Here is a 19,962-nt window from a genome sequence, read left to right as displayed (position 1 = left end):
ATTCAGCTAACAGAAAGACACTCATTCGCCGAAACATGTTCTTGACTCTAACTGCAAGCTGAAGGCACAACGCGATCAGCATACTTGAGAAATGCATACACCTAAGTCTTGGTGTTTTTCGTCTATTCGCAGTCATAAATGGACCAGTTTCCCTTTAATAAAAGCATGTTTTTGTTTTTCAGATTCACACACATTCACAAACTGTAGGTGTAAGGGTTAAACATTCCTGATGGGAACGAACAACCTTCAAGAGATTATAGTCAGCAGGTTTTAACTGCTCCAGATTATACATATATATACACACAGTATACATATATATATTTACAGATTCTCACAACCAAACTATGTATTTATTTATTCCATATGAACACAGAGAATATCAATAGATGAAATAAAAATCAGGTTAAAATCTCCCCGCATTTCAACATGTTTGTATCACAAATACTTTGTAAAAGAGGCTGGAGAAAAGTAAGCCCAGAAATAGCGTTAAAGTTTATTTGTAAACCACCTAGAATTGCACATCTTTCTTAAAGTAAGCAAAATGCCCATATCTTTGTTGTGTTCATAAGCTGACGTTACACATCTGTTGTGAACTTCAGTTCTTGGTAAGTCTGTTATCATGTTGAGAACTGATTACTTTGGATAGCTGTCCTGTATATACTGTAGATTTTTGGAACTGCTGCACCTTGGAGGAGTGGACTGCTCTCTTCAGCTTTTACTCAGTCATGAAGACAGAGTAAGGTTTGTAATGTTGAATTTGTATGTGCATTTGGTCTGTTTATCTCTCTACTTAGTGGTACTCTAGTGTTACATCAGCATTGGGTAAAAATAAAGCACACAATTCCGCTGTTAACTCTGTCCCGGTAGAACTGAATGTATTTATCTTTTGGCATCAATAAATTATTGTGATGTGAAATACAAGCTGTCTTGATCCTTTTGTAACATTTAGCAAAAAGGGAACCAAACACTGTTTAGTCACACATAATATAACTGTGTGGTCTTCCTAAAGGTATTGAAGCTACTGAATAAATAGTCATTACTGCACAGTGCTATCAGAAATTAATTCTTAGTACTGCTCATGTCTGTCTGTTAACGAAACTAAAGTCACAAGATGATTAGCTTAGCCTAGCATGAAAGCTACTGAAGCCTACCTTTGTTCAAAATCAACGTAGCTAATGTGTTTGCTTTACAAATTGTGTCTAATGGATAACTGTGTCCCTTAACTATGTAGGCCTAAGGAGTTATTAACTGAGTTTTTATTTTTGTTCACTTTGGACAGAGCCTGGCTAGTTGTGTCCTGCTGCTTAGTCGTTATGCTAAGCTAAGCTAATCGTCTCCTAACTTTTTCAAAGCACATTTTCCAAATGTGAAACTAGTTAACCTTAGTTTAGGACTTTTAACTATTTATTCTACTATATTTTTAAGACATGTTATGAAGGTAAAAGTTAAACTGTGGAGTAAATAGAGTCAGGAAACAAGTGAAGCTGCTTATAGTCTTTATGCTAAGCTAAGCTAATTGTCTCCTTTTAAACCATATTTTCCAAATTTGACACTAGTTGACCTTAGTTTATACTACTATATAAATGTATGAGCAACGTAATTAAACGGTTAGGCTCATACAGTCAGGAAACAAGTGCAGATTTAAACAGATTGAGTAACAGGAGGAACATCCAACCCAGTCTCACGGCATTTCGTGTTATAGTCACGAAATTAATTTAATCTATTGATTCGTGTTCACCAACACGATTTTTGCATTTTTTTTCGTGTCACACAGAACGATTTTAAAAGCAACTTATTTCTATAGTATGTTTCGTGCCTGCACCACGTCTTTTTGTCCGGTCGGGTCTTGGAAGAAAGCTGTGTGGTTCATAAAAACATTTTCTTACTCAATATCTTTCCCCAAGCCTAACCCTATCCCTTTTATTTTAAATTGTATAATGTCGGAGTTTTTTTGCCGTCCGCGAGGAAAATAAATGTCCCTTCTAATTTGTTATTATTTGGTGCAGGCACGAAACATACTACCAATAGAAATACATTGCTTCTAAAATCGTTGTGTCAGAATACTGAAATATGTATTTTTTTCATCTCTTTTTCCTTCAAATTTGTTATTATTTACATTGCTTTTAAAATCGTGTTGTGTGACACGAATCAATAGATGAATTCGTGACTATAACACGAAATGCCGTGAGACTGTTGGAACATCAGAGGGACAAATTACTTCCATTAAATCACTCAAGCAACAGCGATTTGTAATCCCACTTTACACAGATGCTGGAAAACAGACTTTTATCTTAACATGTATTTTGAATTACAAAGTTTTACAGTGGATCGCTGTATCCTTGCAAAGCATCAGTACCAGATCCTGCATGTGTTGTCCTTGCTGCCTGCAGGAGAGCACAAACAACAACAGATTGGTTCACAGAAGGAAATAGCTGCACGGTTTGGATCTCAAATGTGCAATTAAGGATTTGGGATGTCTGGCGAAGAGCTGTTTATGTGCTGCCCAATGTTAATGACACACTATCACATTTAATTATGTGTCACATATTGGTTTCTATTTTTATCTTTAATGACACATTGACGTCAAGCATTTTTAACATTTACATGAGAAGTAATAATGGGCAATAAAAAGAAAAATATAAATTAAAATAGGAAATTAAATTAAAATATCCAATAAAAGATCAACAAAATAGATAAACATAAGAAGTCCAGCATATTGACTCACTATTTTTCAGGAAATACTACTGCTACTACTACCACTACCACTACTACTACTACCACTACTACTACTACCACTACCACTGCTACTGCTACTACTACTACCACTACTACAACTATTTTATGACATTTAAAAAAGATTTAAGACATACCATACTGAGCACTTCATGCACTGCTCAGGGCTACACGTTGTGGTGTGTGTGTGTGTGTCTGTGTGTGTGTGTGTGTGTGTGGTGTGTGTGTGTGTGTGTGTGTGTGTGTGTGTGTGTGTGTGGTGTGTGTGTGTGTGTGTGTGTGTGTGTGTGTGTGTGTGTGTGTGTGTGTGTGTGTGTGTGTGTGTGTACCTGTAATGATAGTGTCGCCCTCGTAGTTGAAGACACAGGAGAAGATCTCGTCCGTGTGGCCCTCCAGGACCTGCAGGCAGACTCCAGACCGAGCGTCCCACAGACGAGCCGTCCTGTCGGAGCTGGCCGTCAGGACCCTGCTGCCGGGGGGGCTGAAACAGATCTACACACCGCGGCAGGAGTCAGTCTCACCCAGAAATGTGGTGTGTGTGTGTGTGTGTGTGTGTGTGTGTGTGTGTGTGTGTGTGTGTGTGTGTGTGTGTGTGTGTGTGTGTGTGTGTGTGTGTGTGTGTGTGTGTGTTACATAAGTGATGAGTGAGTGCTGAATAAGAAATAATGCCAGAAGCGGTGGAAATGACTCAGAGGGAGGGAGAAATGAGTGAGTTTGTAACACTTTTACCCCATCAGCAACTCTATTCCACAGAGGTCTTTCAACTTGAAATACTTAAGGAGGATCAAAGCACAAGTGGCATTATGAAAATCACGGCTGAGGCTGATTGCGTTGGAGCTCTGGTTTATCGTTCCCTGAATGGTTTTCTCTCCCCGTAGTGAGGTGAAGAAGGAGATGATTAAATGAAGCTGGCTCGAGATGGCCATGAAAGTAGAGTATGTTTTTATTAAAACTATAAACGGGGAACAAAGGAGCGACCCCGGACAGGAAATGGAAGCTGACAAAGATAGAAGATCGGAGAAAGAAGATGACAAGAACAGAAATGGAAAGAAAAGCAAGAGAAAACACATCAAGAAAGAGAAAATTATAGGAAAGAGTTATAAATAAACAAGACTGAGGTTTTGTCCCAATTCCATAGGAAATGAGGTAATGATGTATCACTACCTCATTTCCTAAATAGTGGGTAAACAGAACAACAAATTACTACATTATTTCAAGTTGTCAGCCGACATACTAAAATAGCTTGAACAGACTGCGTGATATGAACAAACAACGAATAGCGTGCGTTCCATTTTCACTCTACAGCGAGAAGCTCGTGGGGCTTTCCCGAACCTGAGTCGAGAGCTGGAGTTAAATGAAATCTCAGATTTGCCTTCTTAATAGTTTGTTTGGGTCCCTCACTTCCGTTTCGCTTCTCATGCACTGATTCGCTAAGCTGAACAGCCAATCAGTGATTTCTTTGACCGACAGCCTTTAGCCGACAGCGGCGGCGGAAGCTGTCGGCTAAAGGCCGAAAAGACACAACGGTGCGGGACCCACCAATCTGAGTAGGGCGGCAGGACGCTCATCGACGGCCAGACATCTATCGACATCTATCGACGGCCGAAATCGGCTTGGTGTGTAAGGACCTTGAGGACCTTTGACAGAGGGTGAAAAGAGGTGCTGCAGCACAGGCAGTGTGAGAAAAATAAAGAGCTTTTTGAACATTAAAGCGTGGAGACATGTCACAGTCGAGGCAGAAAACAGAATTATGAACCTGAAAATTAGCAGAATACGTCCTCTTTAAGACTCGTGTAAATGTGGCATCTGGATTATGAATATGTTTTGCAAACTTGTCATTATGGTTTGATTAAGAATGGAGCTAATGGAGTGTTTAAGATGGGAAGGAACAAAACATTTGAAAACTAAATGTACTGTGAATTCCTGTCATGATATGATTTATACAGTAGAATATGCAGATAATCATTAAGGACGTACGAATCAGCCTCTCCATCAACAGTCCATCATTTATTTTCCCAGAATAAAATGAAAAAGGGCAGTAAGGTGACGGAGCCAATTCCAGTGAAACTAAAGGCATTCAGAGGAGTAGGAGAGACCAACCAAATAACAAAACATGGTCGTGGATAAGAGGCAGAGAGGGGAGGGGAATAGGTGTCCCGTTAGGCAGAGACTAGTGTCAGAATCCTCGGGAACGATCCTCCGTCCCGCCCTCTTATAACTGCCTGCTCTATCAGTAAACAGTAGAAACAACAATCGTAGAAACCCTCGGAGCCAGACCCCGCAGGACACACACACTCCTATTAAAGTACAAGGTCAACACAGGGTCAAACACACACCTCATGCCAGAGTGTGTGTTTTTCGGATTCCAGGGAATTGTATACCAGGATAAAAGTTATTATTATGGGTGCAACACTTCATGAGTTCAGAAGGTCATGCCGTTCTAACTCATCCTCAGGTATGGCTGGTGAGATTTGTATTTTCTCATGTAGAGCTCTGTCACTACCCGATCTGCCGCCCTGCCCTATCTGCAGTGCGCATGTGCGAGATGGTCCGCCATATTGGACAACTCCGTACGGCAACCCAAGTAGGACACTTGACACAGTAGCTTTATTGTTATTACAACGTGACTTCCCTATTATTTAACGACTCTTTTCATTGGGTTCTTTTATTTGGGGTTAAGTACTTTGTCAGAATAAGTGAGAAATGAAAAGGTTAGACAGCTATATGCCATACATTTTTGCATACATTCACAGTAAATATTTATTCAGTATGATAGCTGTCTAACAGAAGTGAAATCCATTTCTCACTTATTCTGACAATGTACTTAACCCCAAATAAAAGAACCCAATAAAAAGAGTTGTTAAATAATAGGGAAGTCACGTTGTATTAACAATAACTCATCTCTCTCGAGTTTTCTTTTTGTGCTTTGCCAAAAGCCACTGTGTCAAGTGTCCTACTTGGGTTGCCGTACGGAGTTGTCCAATATGGCGGACCATCTCGCACATGCGCACTGCAGATCGGGCAGGGCGGCAGATCGGGTAGTGACAGAGCTACCTAGAAATCATCTAGTTTTGAAGCTAGATGTTCTGTTATATCAGCAGCACTATTTATCCTACGTGCAGATGTTTCCCATGTGACACAGAAATACACACAAAACAGCCTGAAGCCTGAACTCCTGTCCCTCTCCTTCAGCATCAGGCTGGATCGCATGTACGCGAGGCAAACAGAGGCATGTTTCTATTTACATCACGAGACAGTAAGAGTTAATGTTACACAGACATCACACGCTCATGCACACCTGATACTGACCGATGCATCCACACCACTCTTGCCAACCCTCCCGATTTCCGTGGGAGACTCCCGATTTCATTGCCCTCTCCCGGTTTCCTCCCGGGGTCATATTTCTCCCGCATTTCTCTCGCATTTCAGAAAAAATCTGATTTACTCACGACTGTTTCTACTCTGACTTTAATACAGCTACACCATTGTTTGGTTTCCATGGCAGCGTGTCTCTTTAGTAGCACGCGCGTCTGAAAGTCTGAGAGGGTGAGGAAGATAGTCACATAAAACAGAATAAGAATCGACAACGCTACCCTCTGCTCACTCCTTTCCTGCCCACAAATATGCTCCATCAAGGTTGGTGCTACAGGCCGCAAGGCATTGCACTTACAACGACATCATGTTAATGTTAATCCAACAGCTCCGGCATCTCTTTTCACCCTCTGTCTGAAACCAGAGCCCAGTCTGCTCTGATTGGTTAGCTGGCCGGCTCTGTTGTGATTGGTCAACCGCTTATAGATGTCCCGCCCCTTAGCCTATCACTTACAGGGATGGGATGTTAGCCTTTGCAGAACATGCACATGCACAAAAACACACTACAGGAGAAAAAGGAAAAAGCTCAAGGAAAAAAACCTCATTTCTAAACTACATTGTGGCACCAAGGCTACTGAAACAAATGATTAATGTTTGGTGACATTAAAACACTTTTCACAGGCAGTCGCAGAGAAGCCATCACGGGACTCACCTTTGAGATCTCTCCATCGTGGCCTTCCAGGGTCACGAGACACTGATGTGTGTTTACACTGAACACTCGGGCAGTACCTGAAAGACAGGCACGGGTAAGGCTGTCGTCTAAACCAGTGATTCTCAAATGGGGGTACGCGGACCCCTGGGGGTGTGTTGGGGTACTGCAGGGGGTACGTGAGATTTCCACAACAAAAAAAGGTTAATTAAAAAAATACCATGCATGATTAAAAGAATAATCTTAGTACAATAAGTTAAATAGAAAACCCAATTTTATATAAAATATTCCTAGAACCACCAAGGGGGTACTCATATAAAATGTGTGTATTGTATTTTATAGTTTTTCACAATATATAATTTTGTTCATTGGTTTGTTAAACATATTACTTAAATTGAAAAATGTTATGCTATTTTTTTCATGTATGCAGATGAAAATATCCTTAGTTTGTTGTAATGCATGCACGAAGGAGTTAATACATCACACACTGAGGGAACATCACTATATTGTAATTATTTATATAGGCTTTTTCGATCAAAAATGTTCGGGGTCGGTCAGGGGGTACTTGGCTGAGAAAATGTTTCAAAGGGGGTAACAAACATGGAGAATGTGTTGAACTGGAACATTGCAATTAGCATGTGATCAAAACAACACAAAACTCCTGGAGAGATTTATAATAAATTGAACCGTTATATAAATAAAAATAATAATGTGAGTCTCACCATCAGCAGAGGCAGTAGCAACGAGCTGACCGCTTAAATCAAAACACACATCCAGCACCTCCTCTTTGTGTCCAGTGAGCGTGGCCACACACTCCCCACTGACTGCCTCCCACAACTGCAAAGACATACACACCACACACACCCTCAGTGACATCAGTTTACATTTTAAAACGGGCAGGAAGCACCATCTAACACAGACAGACAGACAGACAGACAGGCAGACAGACAGGCAGGCAGACAGGCAGGCAGACAGGCAGACAGACAGGCAGGCAGGCAGACAGGCAGACAGACAGACAGAGAGAGGGAGGGACGGACAGACGGACGGACAGAGAGACAGACGGACGGACAGAGAGACAGACGGACAGACAGGCAGGCAGGCAGACAGAGGGAGGGACGGACAGACGGACGGACAGAGAGACAGACGGACGGACAGAGAGACAGACAGACAGACAGACAGGCAGGCAGGCAGACAGACAGACAGAGAGAGGGAGGGACGGACAGACGGACAGAGAGACAGACGGACGGACAGAGAGACAGACGGACGGACGGACAGACAGGCAGACAGGTAGACAGACAGACAGACAGACAGACAGAGGGAGGGACGGACAGAGAGACAGAGGGAGGGACGGACAGAGAGACAGACGGACGGACAGAGAGACAGACGGACGGACAGACAGGCAGGCAAACAGACAGACAGAGAGAGGGAGAGACAGACGGACAGACAGACAGACAGAGAGAGGGAGAGACAGACAGACAGAGAGAGGGAGAGACAGGAGGTAGGAAGAGACGGAGAGTTGGAACTGGATGAGGGTGAATATGACATCGCACATACCTTGTTATGCAATAGCGTAAAATGTTAAATGATGGACAAACTATGTTTATATAATTCCAGTTTTTAAGATTGCTTTTTGGCAAGTATAATAGTATTTGGAAGAGCTCAATGATAGATCACCTTGCAGGTTTTGTCCATGGAGCCTGTGACGATGAGGGAGCAGTCCCAGTTAAAGTGAACATTGCTGATCTCCCCACTGTGACCAATCAGAGTGTGGACACGTCTGAAAAAAAGACAAAACGCAGCAATGAGACGATTGAACACTCACGTGTGCAGAATCCATAGCATGCCGTACAGAACAGTATTCATTATGAAACACAGAAAGAAATTGATGCCGGAATGAGTCCTGAAACCCAGCATTTGACCACTTCCTGTTCCCTTGTCTCAAAGTGTTTTTGGTTGGCGCCTGTGGGTAACACAAGCTTAAGAGTTGTTTTTAATTGTGTGCTAGTAAAAACCACTCTGGTGAATGTCTGAAGCTTCTATGTGTCGTAAAAACAGCAGTTGCTACAAGTGCCTACATGAGACTACTGAACGCCATCACGCCAAACATCAGCCGTCTTAAAGGTGGGGTCGGTACGGTTGAGAAACCGGCTCGAGATACACTTGTTGTTATATTCCATGGAATGCTCTTAACATCTTAACAAGCACGCCCAATCATTTGGCTAAAGTAACGGCCCGTCCACACTACAGCTTCAAAAAAAGCTTGGAGCTGGGCGTGTCTGAAGCTCGACCAACAACCAATCACGTGAATCTCCCGCCCCTGACACACAAGCAGCGGTTTGATTGGCTCGAGCTTGTACTGGCATACGATTTGATTGGCTGACGCTTCCACCGAAAGCTTCAGAAGCTTCAAAAGTTGAACGTTGCTCAACTTTTGCAGCCTGACACGCCAGGAAAGCTCCACTCCCACAATGCAGTTCGGCGAAAAGTGACGTCACCCCGTTCAAAGTGAATGGGCAGACGCGTTGGAAACCGTTTTTGAAGCTGTCGAAGCTGTAGTGAGGACGGGCCGTAACTGAATGGCCTACCTGCCTGTCAGCCTTCCATCTGGGCACACACTTATCTCGTGCCCTCATTGGTCATGTGCGCGTTCGTGTGTGTTGGAGGCGGGGCTCTGTAGGGAAGTGGCAGATTTTTTCCGGTTGTGTATTTTCAAATTTTAGCGATCTCGAGCCGGTTTCTCCAAAATGACCTACCCCACCTTTAAGCTTAGCGGTGAAGTCAAGTGACTGTCGTGTAGTTTGTTTAAAGTGTAAAGTTAGCTTTTTACTTCTGGCTATTGCATTTACGCTTCGAAAACCCTAAAAGTGGCGTTCACATAATATATATAAAAAAAAAAAAAACGTGGAAGCGTTATAAACATGTGTTATAAACATGTGTTTGCCACAGAGCTTCTTTGCTGCAATAATCCCAAATCAGTTTTATCTAAGCAGCCCTTGAGGATGCTAACATGTGGGTCTGCCGATTAAAACACGTCACCACTGCAACACTCGATAACAATGATGATGTCTCACCTTCCTGAGGCAACATCCCATATTGAAACGGTGTGGTCAAAGGATCCGGTGACCAGCTGATTTCCCACTGTGTTGAAGCACAGAGAGAGGACCTCTGCCATGTGACCCTGTGAGGAATAAACAGAGAGCATTATCCATCACTGTGTCGTTCCTCTTCTCTTCCTCTGCCGATGGAAACGCACATCAAACACTATATTACTTATCAAAATAAACATACAGCCTGCTGTCAGCGTGATTGATTCGTTGTGCTGTGAACAGAGCTGAGACAGAGGCAGCCAATCAGGTTCGGCCTGCACTTCAAAGAGCGCTCACTGCTCCCCCCAGAATGGGTGTTCAGTGACCTTATTAAAGACTTGCAGTCGCCGTATAATGGCCGTGTATGTAGGGGCTTACCGTCGGCGGGGGTGACGAGACTCAATTTAGGGATAATTACTTTTAGAAGTGGATGAAACTTAAGCAGTGTGTATTTAATGGATGGATGGATACCAGGATCAAAGAGAATATTACGCACCGTCAGCGTGGCCACCTCGCCCCCCGTCTCCACGTCCCACAGCTTGGCCGAGGCGTCCATGCTGCCCGTGGCCACCAGCGTGCTCTGGGGGTTAAAGGCCAGGCACACCTACACACAGGGAGGGAGAGCACATTTACTAAAGTATGGTATTTTTTTTTTCACATATTTGTACTTAACGTGAGTATTTCCTTTTTTTTTTTTGCATTTTAAAGGTGGGGTAGGTAATTCTGGAGAAACCAGCTCGAGTGCGCTAGAATTTGAAAATACACAGCCGGAACAAACCTGCCACTTCCTCACAGAGCCCCTCCTCCAACACACACGAACGCGCACATGACCAATGAGGGCACGAGATAAGTGTGTGCCCAGATGGAAGGCTGACAGGCAGGTAGGCCGTCCAGTTACTTTAGCCGGTCGTGCTTTTTACGGCTTCCACAGATGACATTTTTGTTATGGATTTATTGTCAAAGCACTTCAGATATTCATTGCTATCGGGATGTTAAGAGCATTCCATGGAATATAACAACAAGTGTATCTCGAGCCGGTTTCTCAAACTTACCTACCCCACCTTTAAGAAAATATTCAAAAGGCATGCATAATAAACACATCTAGATATAGATTAACTACATAACAGATGACAAATCAGAAAAAGAAATAACAAAATAATAGTAATAATAATATTACAAATAAAAGAGTATTTCCATCTAATGCTTCATTATACTTGTACTCCGCTACATTTCAGAGACAAATACTGTAATTCTTACGCCACTACATTTATTTTGCACTCACAGTTAGTAGTAACTTGATATGTATAAAAGCACATGATAGGCTGATATGGTGTGATGAAGTCCTGTACTTCTAATCAAGTATCTAACTTGAGTCCACACCGACAATGCTAAAATGCTGGATTATATAATAACCATAATACTGTGAAAATATCAATTTCTGTAAAACGAGTACTTTTAATTTTGATACTTGCAGTACATTTAGCTGATAGTATTTATGTACTTTACATTATTCAGAAATTGGCCATTGTGCAGAATAAGTGCTTTTTGTACTTTAAGTATATGTTGAGGCGATTACTTTTGTACTTTTACTTATGTAAGATCTTGAAATCAGGACATTTTACTTGTAATGTTTAAGACCATAGTATTTGTACTTTTACTTAAATAAAGGATTTTGAGTACTTCTTCCAAAACTGCCTGAACAATATAAAACGACTTACATCATAAGTGCTGCATTGGATTACCAAGGGGACTTGCAGAATACAAAGGACATTGCATAAACACTGACTAAACGCAGTCGCCTATAGCAAATGCGTTGCCTTTAACATTTAAAACAAACAGCATTTAATCATTTTAATTTAAACAGATTGTTACACATACTATTTCTGCAGTGTGTCCGCGAAAGGTATGAAAACATTTGCCCGTCTCAGCACACCACAGCTTGGCCGTCTTATCAAAAGAGCCGGTGGCAATCTTGTCTCTAAGTCAGAGAACGATAAAACAAAAATAGTCAGAGCACATTTCCTCAGACGCTACGACAGTTCCACCGACGCTCTTCCTCACCCGTAGGGGTTGTTGAATGCGATGGCATACACCACGTTTCTGTGCCCCTCCAACGTGTGCAGCTCTGAGCCCGAGGCCGTGTCCCAAACTCTGCACGTCCGGTCATAGCTCCCAGTGATGAACCTGCAGAGAGGAGTAAACGCTCAGATCACCTCTCTGGACTCCTTGAAGAGCTCTGGGTGGCGCAGAGAAACCCACCTTGACCCTGATTTGTCGAAGGCAACGTTTGTCAGAGGCAGGATGTGTGCCTTCAGCTCCTACAACAGAAGACCAGAGATTAGCAAAATAAAAAAGGTACAATTTATTGGTATTTGATTTATTTATTTAAGAAGGGACAATAAATCTACATGAGGGGAATGTCATCAGCAGTCCCTGTGAGGCTGAAGGCATTGCAACAAAACATACACGTACAACTGAAGCACGATTGCAGCACATTTTAAAGACCATATGCCCAATTAAAAATTATAAAATGCATTACTAATGAAATTTGGGTAATATACTACAAGTTACAATTCTCAGTAACGCAGTTAAAACTCATTTTAACCCGAAATTAAATGGTGTTTTGTTTTTTTTCCGACACCAGAGAAACATTGTGGGTAGATTAGTAAGCCCGGTGTTTACCCTTCAGGCTCATCAAGATCCCTCCGCTTTGCGTCGGGTTCCCTGATCCGCCTGTCGGGTGTTCTTTTCCCCATGATGACGCCTCGCTGCACGTTATCCCGCTTATTACACGGCCATATATAAACTACAGAGCCTATTCCGAGTTCCTGTTAGTGTTTACTTCCTGTCTGCCTTCTTCTGGTGATTTATCTGACGTCCAGCGCTCCATCTTTTAAAGGTCCCATGTCACGGCCATTTCTACTGATCATAATTCCATTGATGTTGAGGTCTACTAAAATAAATGTATATTGTGCAATTTTCCAAACTCACATTGGTTTCTCAAACAGCATCTCTGTATAGTCTGTGTATTCACTCTCTGTCCTAAACGGCTTGTTGGAGCTCCTGCCCCCCCCCCCCCTCCCTGTGAGCCCAGTGGCCGTCTGCGAGACAGCGAGACACAGCCCGAAACACACACACACCCGCAGCCTGGCTGGGAGTTTGTGTGTGTGCCCAGGCTGAGTTCCGTGGTGTCTCGCTGTCTCGCCGACCCCACACCAGTGAGCCAGCTCTCAGTGTCCCGCTCCTCGCAGCAGCGAGCCTCGCAACGTCCCGCCGAGTGTGTGTGTGTGAGGAAGTCCGCCGATTGGTCCAAACGTAACGGCTCTGCGGACGTACGTTACGTCACTATACCCGAAATACGTCACTATACCCAAGAAGTAAAAAATAGAAAAAGAGAAATGTCCAACGAGGCGTTCTGGGGCAGCATAGAGAGGTATTTTCTGTGTCAGAGTTGTACTCGCTACAGGGTGTACTTTGAGGGTTTGTGACTCTGCAGACCGTTTACATGCATAAAAAGCTACATAACACACAAGGGGACGGGTAGTAACCAGAAAAGCATGACATGGGACCCTTAACCTATTTTCCTTTCTCTTTCTTGATCCTCCTTAGCAACCTTCATTATAGTCCTTGACAGTGGTCTGTACTGGATTAACAACGTGTCACATGTTAAGAATTGACCAATCAGAATCGAGTATTCAACTGAGCCGTGTAATACAAGTTGTTAGTAGCCTTAAGGGCCTACAGTTGTTATGCTAAACCACATCGCCCTTCACTGGATGTATAATGAGCTGCACTAAACTACATTTTAGCATTTAAAATACCTAGCCATTCTTTTGCGGTTATTTTGGTAAAGTAACTCAAAAGTAATATAAAAGTAGTGTAAATCATTACATTTCAGAGACAGTAATATTGTAATGTAACTTATTACTTAAAAAAGACAGTAATAAGTTATATGTATTACATATTGGAAGTAACTTGCCCAACACTGCTTACAGTACAGAAAAGTTTCTCAGCAGTGTTAACTTTTTTCTATGACTTCCAGCCACATTACCAAACTTAACCTTTACCAAATCATGTTTTGTGTATTCCTCAAAAACACGTAGACATTCATGAAGCATCTGTTATCATGATAACATTATTGGCATGCCTACTTGGCTTAAAAAACTGAACCACTGCTGCTCTCTAGTGCCTCTTTGGAGCACTGGATCATTTTAGTACTCAGGACTACTAACTTTCCACAGAAGACAATTCACAAAGAACAAAAAACAGACACTGATAAACAGTGGAAGTAAGATGATCTTGCCAAAAATGTCAATATCCAAAATATTGTCAACTCCCTTAAATATGTAAAACTGCTTCATAGGAAGCAAAATCCACAAGTGTTTCTGTAACTTCTCTTATTCCGATGTAAATTCATGATTCAAAAGACAAATAGCTTTCTACACTTTTATAAAACAAAACCACATATACAACATGTCCTGCAATCCTGAATATCGATATACTGTAAGGGAAAAGGCTTGAAAGAATGTTGCCTTCACTAAGAGAAGCTTTTTAAATGGATCCAGATGTGTCACTGTGTTGATCTATGTATTAATGGCTGTAGATGTGAGTGTGAGTCCGGGGTCTGACCTTGAAGAAGCAGAAGCGGTGGTGGTCCTGCTGACCCTGTTTCTGCTGCAGTCTGACGATCAGCTGTTTGACCTGATCCGCCCGGGACTCTGTGACCAGAGGCTCCGACTGCTGGATCTCTGCCAGCAGCTCATCTGGGCTCGTCCTGCATGTGGAAATGATATGTTTACACATGTATTCACTTTAGATCATAAGGATCACCTCAAAAGTAAACAGGACAAAAAGTACATTAAAATAACAATTAATATATTTTATATGGTAATACTTTTCCTTATTAAGTAGAATTTCGAATTCAGGTCTTCACTTATGTGTTTTAACACTTTCTTATTGATTTTTTACTGAAGTAAATAATCTGACTACTTCTTCAACCACTGGGAATATCCAACCTAAAACTAACTTCACCGTGGTTAACTAGTTAAAAACCCATCATATAAAGAGCTGAGTTCACTATAGGGAGATATGTCTGACTAGCTTAGCTAAAATGACAGTATTTGTGGCTGAGGATAAAACAACTCCCCACAGGAAGTTATTATGGCATCACACACTTAGTAAACCATTGTGATGTTAGTTGGTTAACTTCATGGATACAACTCACTCACTCTGGAGTCAAATCCAAAAGGTCGATGGATTTGGTCCTCAAACATCCTCCTTTCTCATATTCCAAGATTATACCTGCAAGAAGAGAAATGACTCAACCCAGGAAAGGCCTCTCATGCCGGCTGAATAAATACAAAATCAGTAACTTCAGCTAGCATCATAGCTAACACAGCTAGTCAACATAATGTTTTTTAGTGTGCATTGCAGGTTAAAACAAATATTATCTAGCACAGTGGCATGTTGCCTCCATTAAAGGAATTGAAGTTACAGTTAGGACACATTAAATTATTGGTTTTACCTGGAGGATAATATCTGAGAAGGAACCGCTTGAGTTTCATTTTGCTAGTATCGCCTCTTTACCACGGTCCTGTACTATCAACAAACCGTTGCTATGGCCACAGACCGCAGCACTCACTACGCATTGCGCATGCGTAGGAACACAGCCGAGCAGCTTCTGAATTGAAATGACAAGTTGTCGAAAACAAACAAGCTGTAAAATCAGATATTTCCAATTAAAATTGAAAAAGTACTAAGTAAGAAATAGGCTATACTAAAAATAAAGAGCATTTTGCAAATTGTTCATACCAGTGCAAGCCAAGAGGTTTTTAGGAAACTCGAATCCAAACACACTGACTTTGTTTTGGGTGTTGATACCCATTTTTGCACTTAAATGCTATTTGAGCAGCTATTTAGTTAAATACTCTACTCACTTTCTTATCATATCTTAATCATAATAAATACCTTCGTGCTGCATAAGGTCAGGGACTCAATTTATTTCAACGCTTAATTTGCCCACCAATACTTTTCATTTCTCTTCTTTCGTGTAACGTTAGAGGTCCAACTCGGTGTTGTGTAGCCATGCCCGCATATCTGGTCCTAGGTCGAAGAGGCTGGCTTCCGAGGGTGGTCTATATAAGGGGCAGATGGTGATTATATGGACAGCGGTCTGCTCAGGGTCACCGCACTCGCATGCCGCACTGTCCGCCAAGCCCCACGTCTTCATCGATGTTTTAAAGCGACCGACCCCAGTTCGTAGACGGTTCAGAGTGGTCCACTCAGGCCCGGTTCCAGAACAAAATGACTCCGGATGCATTTGATATTAGAGAGGGTGCAGTGGTAAAGTGCTATTTGTATAAGTAGGGAGTGGACCTAACACCCTAGGGCAGGCGTCGGCAACAGGCGGACCGCGGTCCGGATCCGGACGCCGACCTATACGGACCCGGAGCTATAATCAATACATTAATATGGGATTTTTCGGCGCCTCCCGCTTTTTTAACGCTGATTTGGGTTACTTGTGTAATTCGTGGAGAACCGAAGAGTTTTCGTTTTGGGGGTGGGGGTGGGGGTGGGGGGAGTCTGTCCGTCAGTCTGACTGACGGACAACTTCTCACTTCAAAAAAGAAGAAGAAATCTAGACCGCACAAATAATTAAACAAGCGAGTACCTGTGTACCTGAGTACACGCGAAACGTGTCTTCACATAGGCCCTTTCTCATTTCATCAAATCCCCCTCCTCGACTCCTCGACTCCTCGGTCCTCCGGTAGTGACCCGGAAATGAATTTTAGCGCGCCATGTTGAAGGACATCTCATTTCTCTAAATGCACTTCGAGGACCGAGGACCGAGCATCGAGGAGGCTCTCTGGAGGAGCTATAACCGAGGATACACTGATGGGTCCTCCACGGTCCTCCACAGCTCCTTCATGGATGCATTTCCGGCAACAGAGATGTTTCAAAGAGTCGTGACACATGGCCGGACTTATCTCAGCCAATGACAGCTCTGCATGCATCCCCTGGATATTATTTTATTAACTGCTTTCGTCGCGACGCGATGTTTACAGTAGCCGCGTTCACACCGCAGGACTTTCCCTGGTACTTTAGTTCTTTAGTTCCGTTAGTACCAATAATGTCGCGTTCACACCGCCGGGACTACTCAGTGCCGGGAACTCTTTTGGAACTCTTTTGGTACTTTTTAGTCCCTGCTAGAGAGGTGGTACGAACCTGGTGACAAAAGAGTGCCAATTTCTATTCTATTTCTATTGGCTGGGCGAATTGCAAACCACGCCCCGTTAGACTCTGAATTTGTTTTGTTAGGCAGCCATTTTTTTCCTCGCTACAAAACCACATCCACACCTGAGCGAGTCGTTTTGTTGTACTTTAAAGCAGTTATGACCACACGTACTACAACACCGGAGCGGTGGAATGATGAGGAAGTGTCGGCGCTTCTGGCAATTTACTCCAAGGACGGGATGCAGCAGCTTCTACAGAAAGCAGTTCCCAACTCCAAATGTTTTGAGCGATGTTCGCTACTTGAGCTGGGAATCGTGCACAGTGCACACGGATGCCGGGTAAAAATAAAGAAACTCAGGCAGGACTATAACAAAATTAAAGACCACAATAATAAGAGTGGTAACGATTTTCTATTGTTATTATATATATATATTGCCACTGTTTTTTAATACTGACACCTAACTTGCACTAAGGCGTGTCTGCTGCTATATATATTGCCACTGTTACATTGTTTTGAAACTACTTACACTTTATTTAACATTTCACACTGTTATTTAACTTCAATTTACATGCATACGACACACCTGGAACAGCATGATGCCGTTATTGTTATGTCTTGACTGTGCAATAAAACAAACAAACTGGCGAAGCTTTATTTATTGTGTCCCACCCCAAATTTGCAGAATAGAAGAATGTGAGAGCAGACAGGTGTCAGTGGTTGAATTGATCAGAAACACAAGTCTTACACACACAAACACAAGTAATTTATCATGTCATTTGTTTTAGATAAATAAGGGAAAAACACCAAACAAGGGTTGATGTCCTTTTCCAAAATCAGCCTGAGGGGGCAATATATAATAAATACATAAAGATAAAGTCCATTGTTATAATGGGGTATTTTATTTGTAAATTACCCTTATGAACTCCATCATGTCTGAGGTCGGAAAGTAAACAAACGCCTCATACAGCGGATGGGCTTTATACCCCCCCCCCCAGTTCAATAATTTGTACGACCCTCGGAGGATGTTATAAAAATTGAAAGGAAAAGGGTTCCCCACCCCTGCTGTAAATAATAATAAAAACCCTTGATTTTTAACTTAACATCTCTGTCTCCTATTGATCTGAGTATATTATAAAGAATAGCCAGTTAATTGAAGCATTATAGCACAGGCCTTTGTCAGGTGGTATATTACGCTGTTTTTTTTCTGCTTCGAATAGTTCTCTCTTTTTTCACCATACCTGTGTTTGCATAACTGTAACCAATGAGCATCTGCATGTGTGTGAGAATGGCCCTGACACCATGTCAGCCCAGATTTACAAACTCCTTGCAGGACAAGCTCCAGCTCAATTCTTACACTGAATTTTAAAAAAGTGAGTGAGGGACTGCAATATAAGAGGGAAAGAAAGAGAAACTTTAAAACTGTTAAATTGTTATGATGTGTAAAGACTGATATTGTTCTATAATCGTCTGAAACTGTTAAGTCATGATGTGAAACGGTTAACAAAGAAAAAGGGACTCTCAAGCTGCTGCTACACTTTATTTATCTAAATTGTAAATGCAGCCCGAGAGGAACATTACACATATCCACAGTATATCTGTGTAGTTCAATGTTAATTGACAATAAATTGTTGTTTTTGAATTGTACTTTATTTATTTGATTGGCAGTCAGTTGTTGATTACATGCAGACGTTGAAAAAGCTACAGGTCACTTCAATATATATCACACTAATTCATGAAGCAAGTTAGACATTTTGATGTTCCGGACCTTTGCATGGGGAGATTTTCTCTAACTGGACCTCGTTGAATTTTAGTTGAAGACCCCTGCCCTAGGGGGTCCTCATCTCCTCTAGAAGGGTCCTCACCTCCTCTAGGGGGGTCCGGGGGCATGCTTCAATTATTAATATTGAAGTTAAAAGCATCAATCTGGTGCACTTTGAGAGCAAAATGAAGAGATCTATGGATCTATGTGCTCTTTGCTTGATTCATGCCTTCCCAGTCCCTTATCACGTAGCCTATAAGAGCATAGCGCCAGTTGTTGTAGCCAGTTGTGGTGAAGGCATCTGACTGACTTGAACCGAAATGTCTACATGCATAGCAGAAGATGGCATCTTTTTTACATGAATATTCCAGCCAATCTCTGTTTTGAAACCATTAGCTGCAAAATGAGTAGCCCACAGGCGAGTTGGGCACTTTTTTAAATATACCTGGGCAGGCTCTGTTTTTCCGAGGTCCTCTGGCCCTTGCGGGCCGCTGAGGGGTGGTGGTGTTTGGGGTAACGAACATGGCTGCGGCTGCAAAGCCGGCGAGTCGGGCGTTATTGTCCACGACAGTGGCCGCGGGTAACGTAATGTCCCCATGATCTGGACTGTTATTACCTGCAGTAGATGCAGTGTTACTGCTGGCGATAAGGGCTGGTTGTTTTAACAATTTTCTGATGTCCATCACTGACACTGATAGCTTTGTAAGAACCTTGCAGATGACGAACGCACAGCGGCACACGCACCTGACATAATAACGTTACTTACCGTTTAAATTGACCAAATAAATGCAGCAATGTTATTTAACCACAATTCCAATTTATTTTATTTCAACTAAAGTCTTCTTAATATTCTTCTTATTACTACTATTATTATTGTCAAGCCCTTGGGTATATTTGCAGTTTTCCCCGCTTGAAAGGGATGGTACAGTCCATAGGAGGTTTTCACTGGGTTTCACTCGTACAATGACCACAACTTTGTTTCTTTTGAGTTTTTCTTTACTTTGGTATTTGTTGTTGCAGTACAGCTTATGTTGTAAGTTGTAAGTTGTAAGCTGTAAGGTAAAAAACCTTAAATGAAAAATAAAAAATAATTACTGTAAATACAATACACATCAAATAATAAATGGAA

General features: G+C 42.2%; 1 protein-coding gene across 2 annotated transcripts; it reads right to left on the bottom strand.

Annotated features, from left to right (window-relative positions):
• Position 1: 1 nt before the first annotated feature.
• daw1 (dynein assembly factor with WDR repeat domains 1) lies at positions 2–15,451 on the bottom strand. Of its 2 annotated transcripts, XM_071205217.1 has the most exons (14): positions 15,365–15,451; positions 15,069–15,141; positions 14,470–14,614; positions 12,100–12,158; positions 11,902–12,024; positions 11,719–11,818; positions 10,337–10,444; positions 9,826–9,932; positions 8,429–8,531; positions 7,477–7,591; positions 6,758–6,834; positions 4,273–4,395; positions 3,063–3,225; positions 2–2,384 (listed from the first exon to the last, which is right to left on the bottom strand). In XM_071205217.1, exons 1-14 carry the CDS (start codon positions 15,402–15,404, stop codon positions 2,350–2,352), a joined length of 1,371 nt encoding a protein of 456 aa, XP_071061318.1. In that variant the 5' UTR covers positions 15,405–15,451; the 3' UTR covers positions 2–2,349. The 2 variants fall into 2 exon arrangements, with proteins under 2 accessions (XP_071061318.1, XP_033953642.1); XM_034097751.2 differs by lacking the exon at positions 4,273–4,395 and having other exon boundaries at positions 4–2,384.
• Positions 15,452–19,962: the final 4,511 nt, after the last annotated feature.

The sequence above is a fragment of the Pseudochaenichthys georgianus genome, chromosome 13 (genome assembly GCF_902827115.2).
Source record: "Pseudochaenichthys georgianus chromosome 13, fPseGeo1.2, whole genome shotgun sequence".
In the NCBI taxonomy this organism is placed as follows: Eukaryota; Metazoa; Chordata; class Actinopteri; order Perciformes; family Channichthyidae; genus Pseudochaenichthys; species Pseudochaenichthys georgianus.
This window is presented reverse-complemented; position numbering and strand designations above follow the sequence as displayed.

Excerpts from the sequence above, each read along its gene's own strand:
- daw1 (XM_071205217.1), bottom strand. The coding sequence starts at position 15,404 with ATGAAACTCAAGCGGTTCCTTCTCAGATATTATCCTCCAG. Across the intron at positions 14,615-15,068 it reads CTTTTGGATTTGACTCCAGA|GACGAGCCCAGATGAGCTGC; the intron begins GTGAGTGAGTTG and ends TTCCACATGCAG. Across the intron at positions 12,159-14,469 it reads ACCGCTTCTGCTTCTTCAAG|GAGCTGAAGGCACACATCCT; the intron begins GTCAGACCCCGG and ends CTTCTGTTGTAG.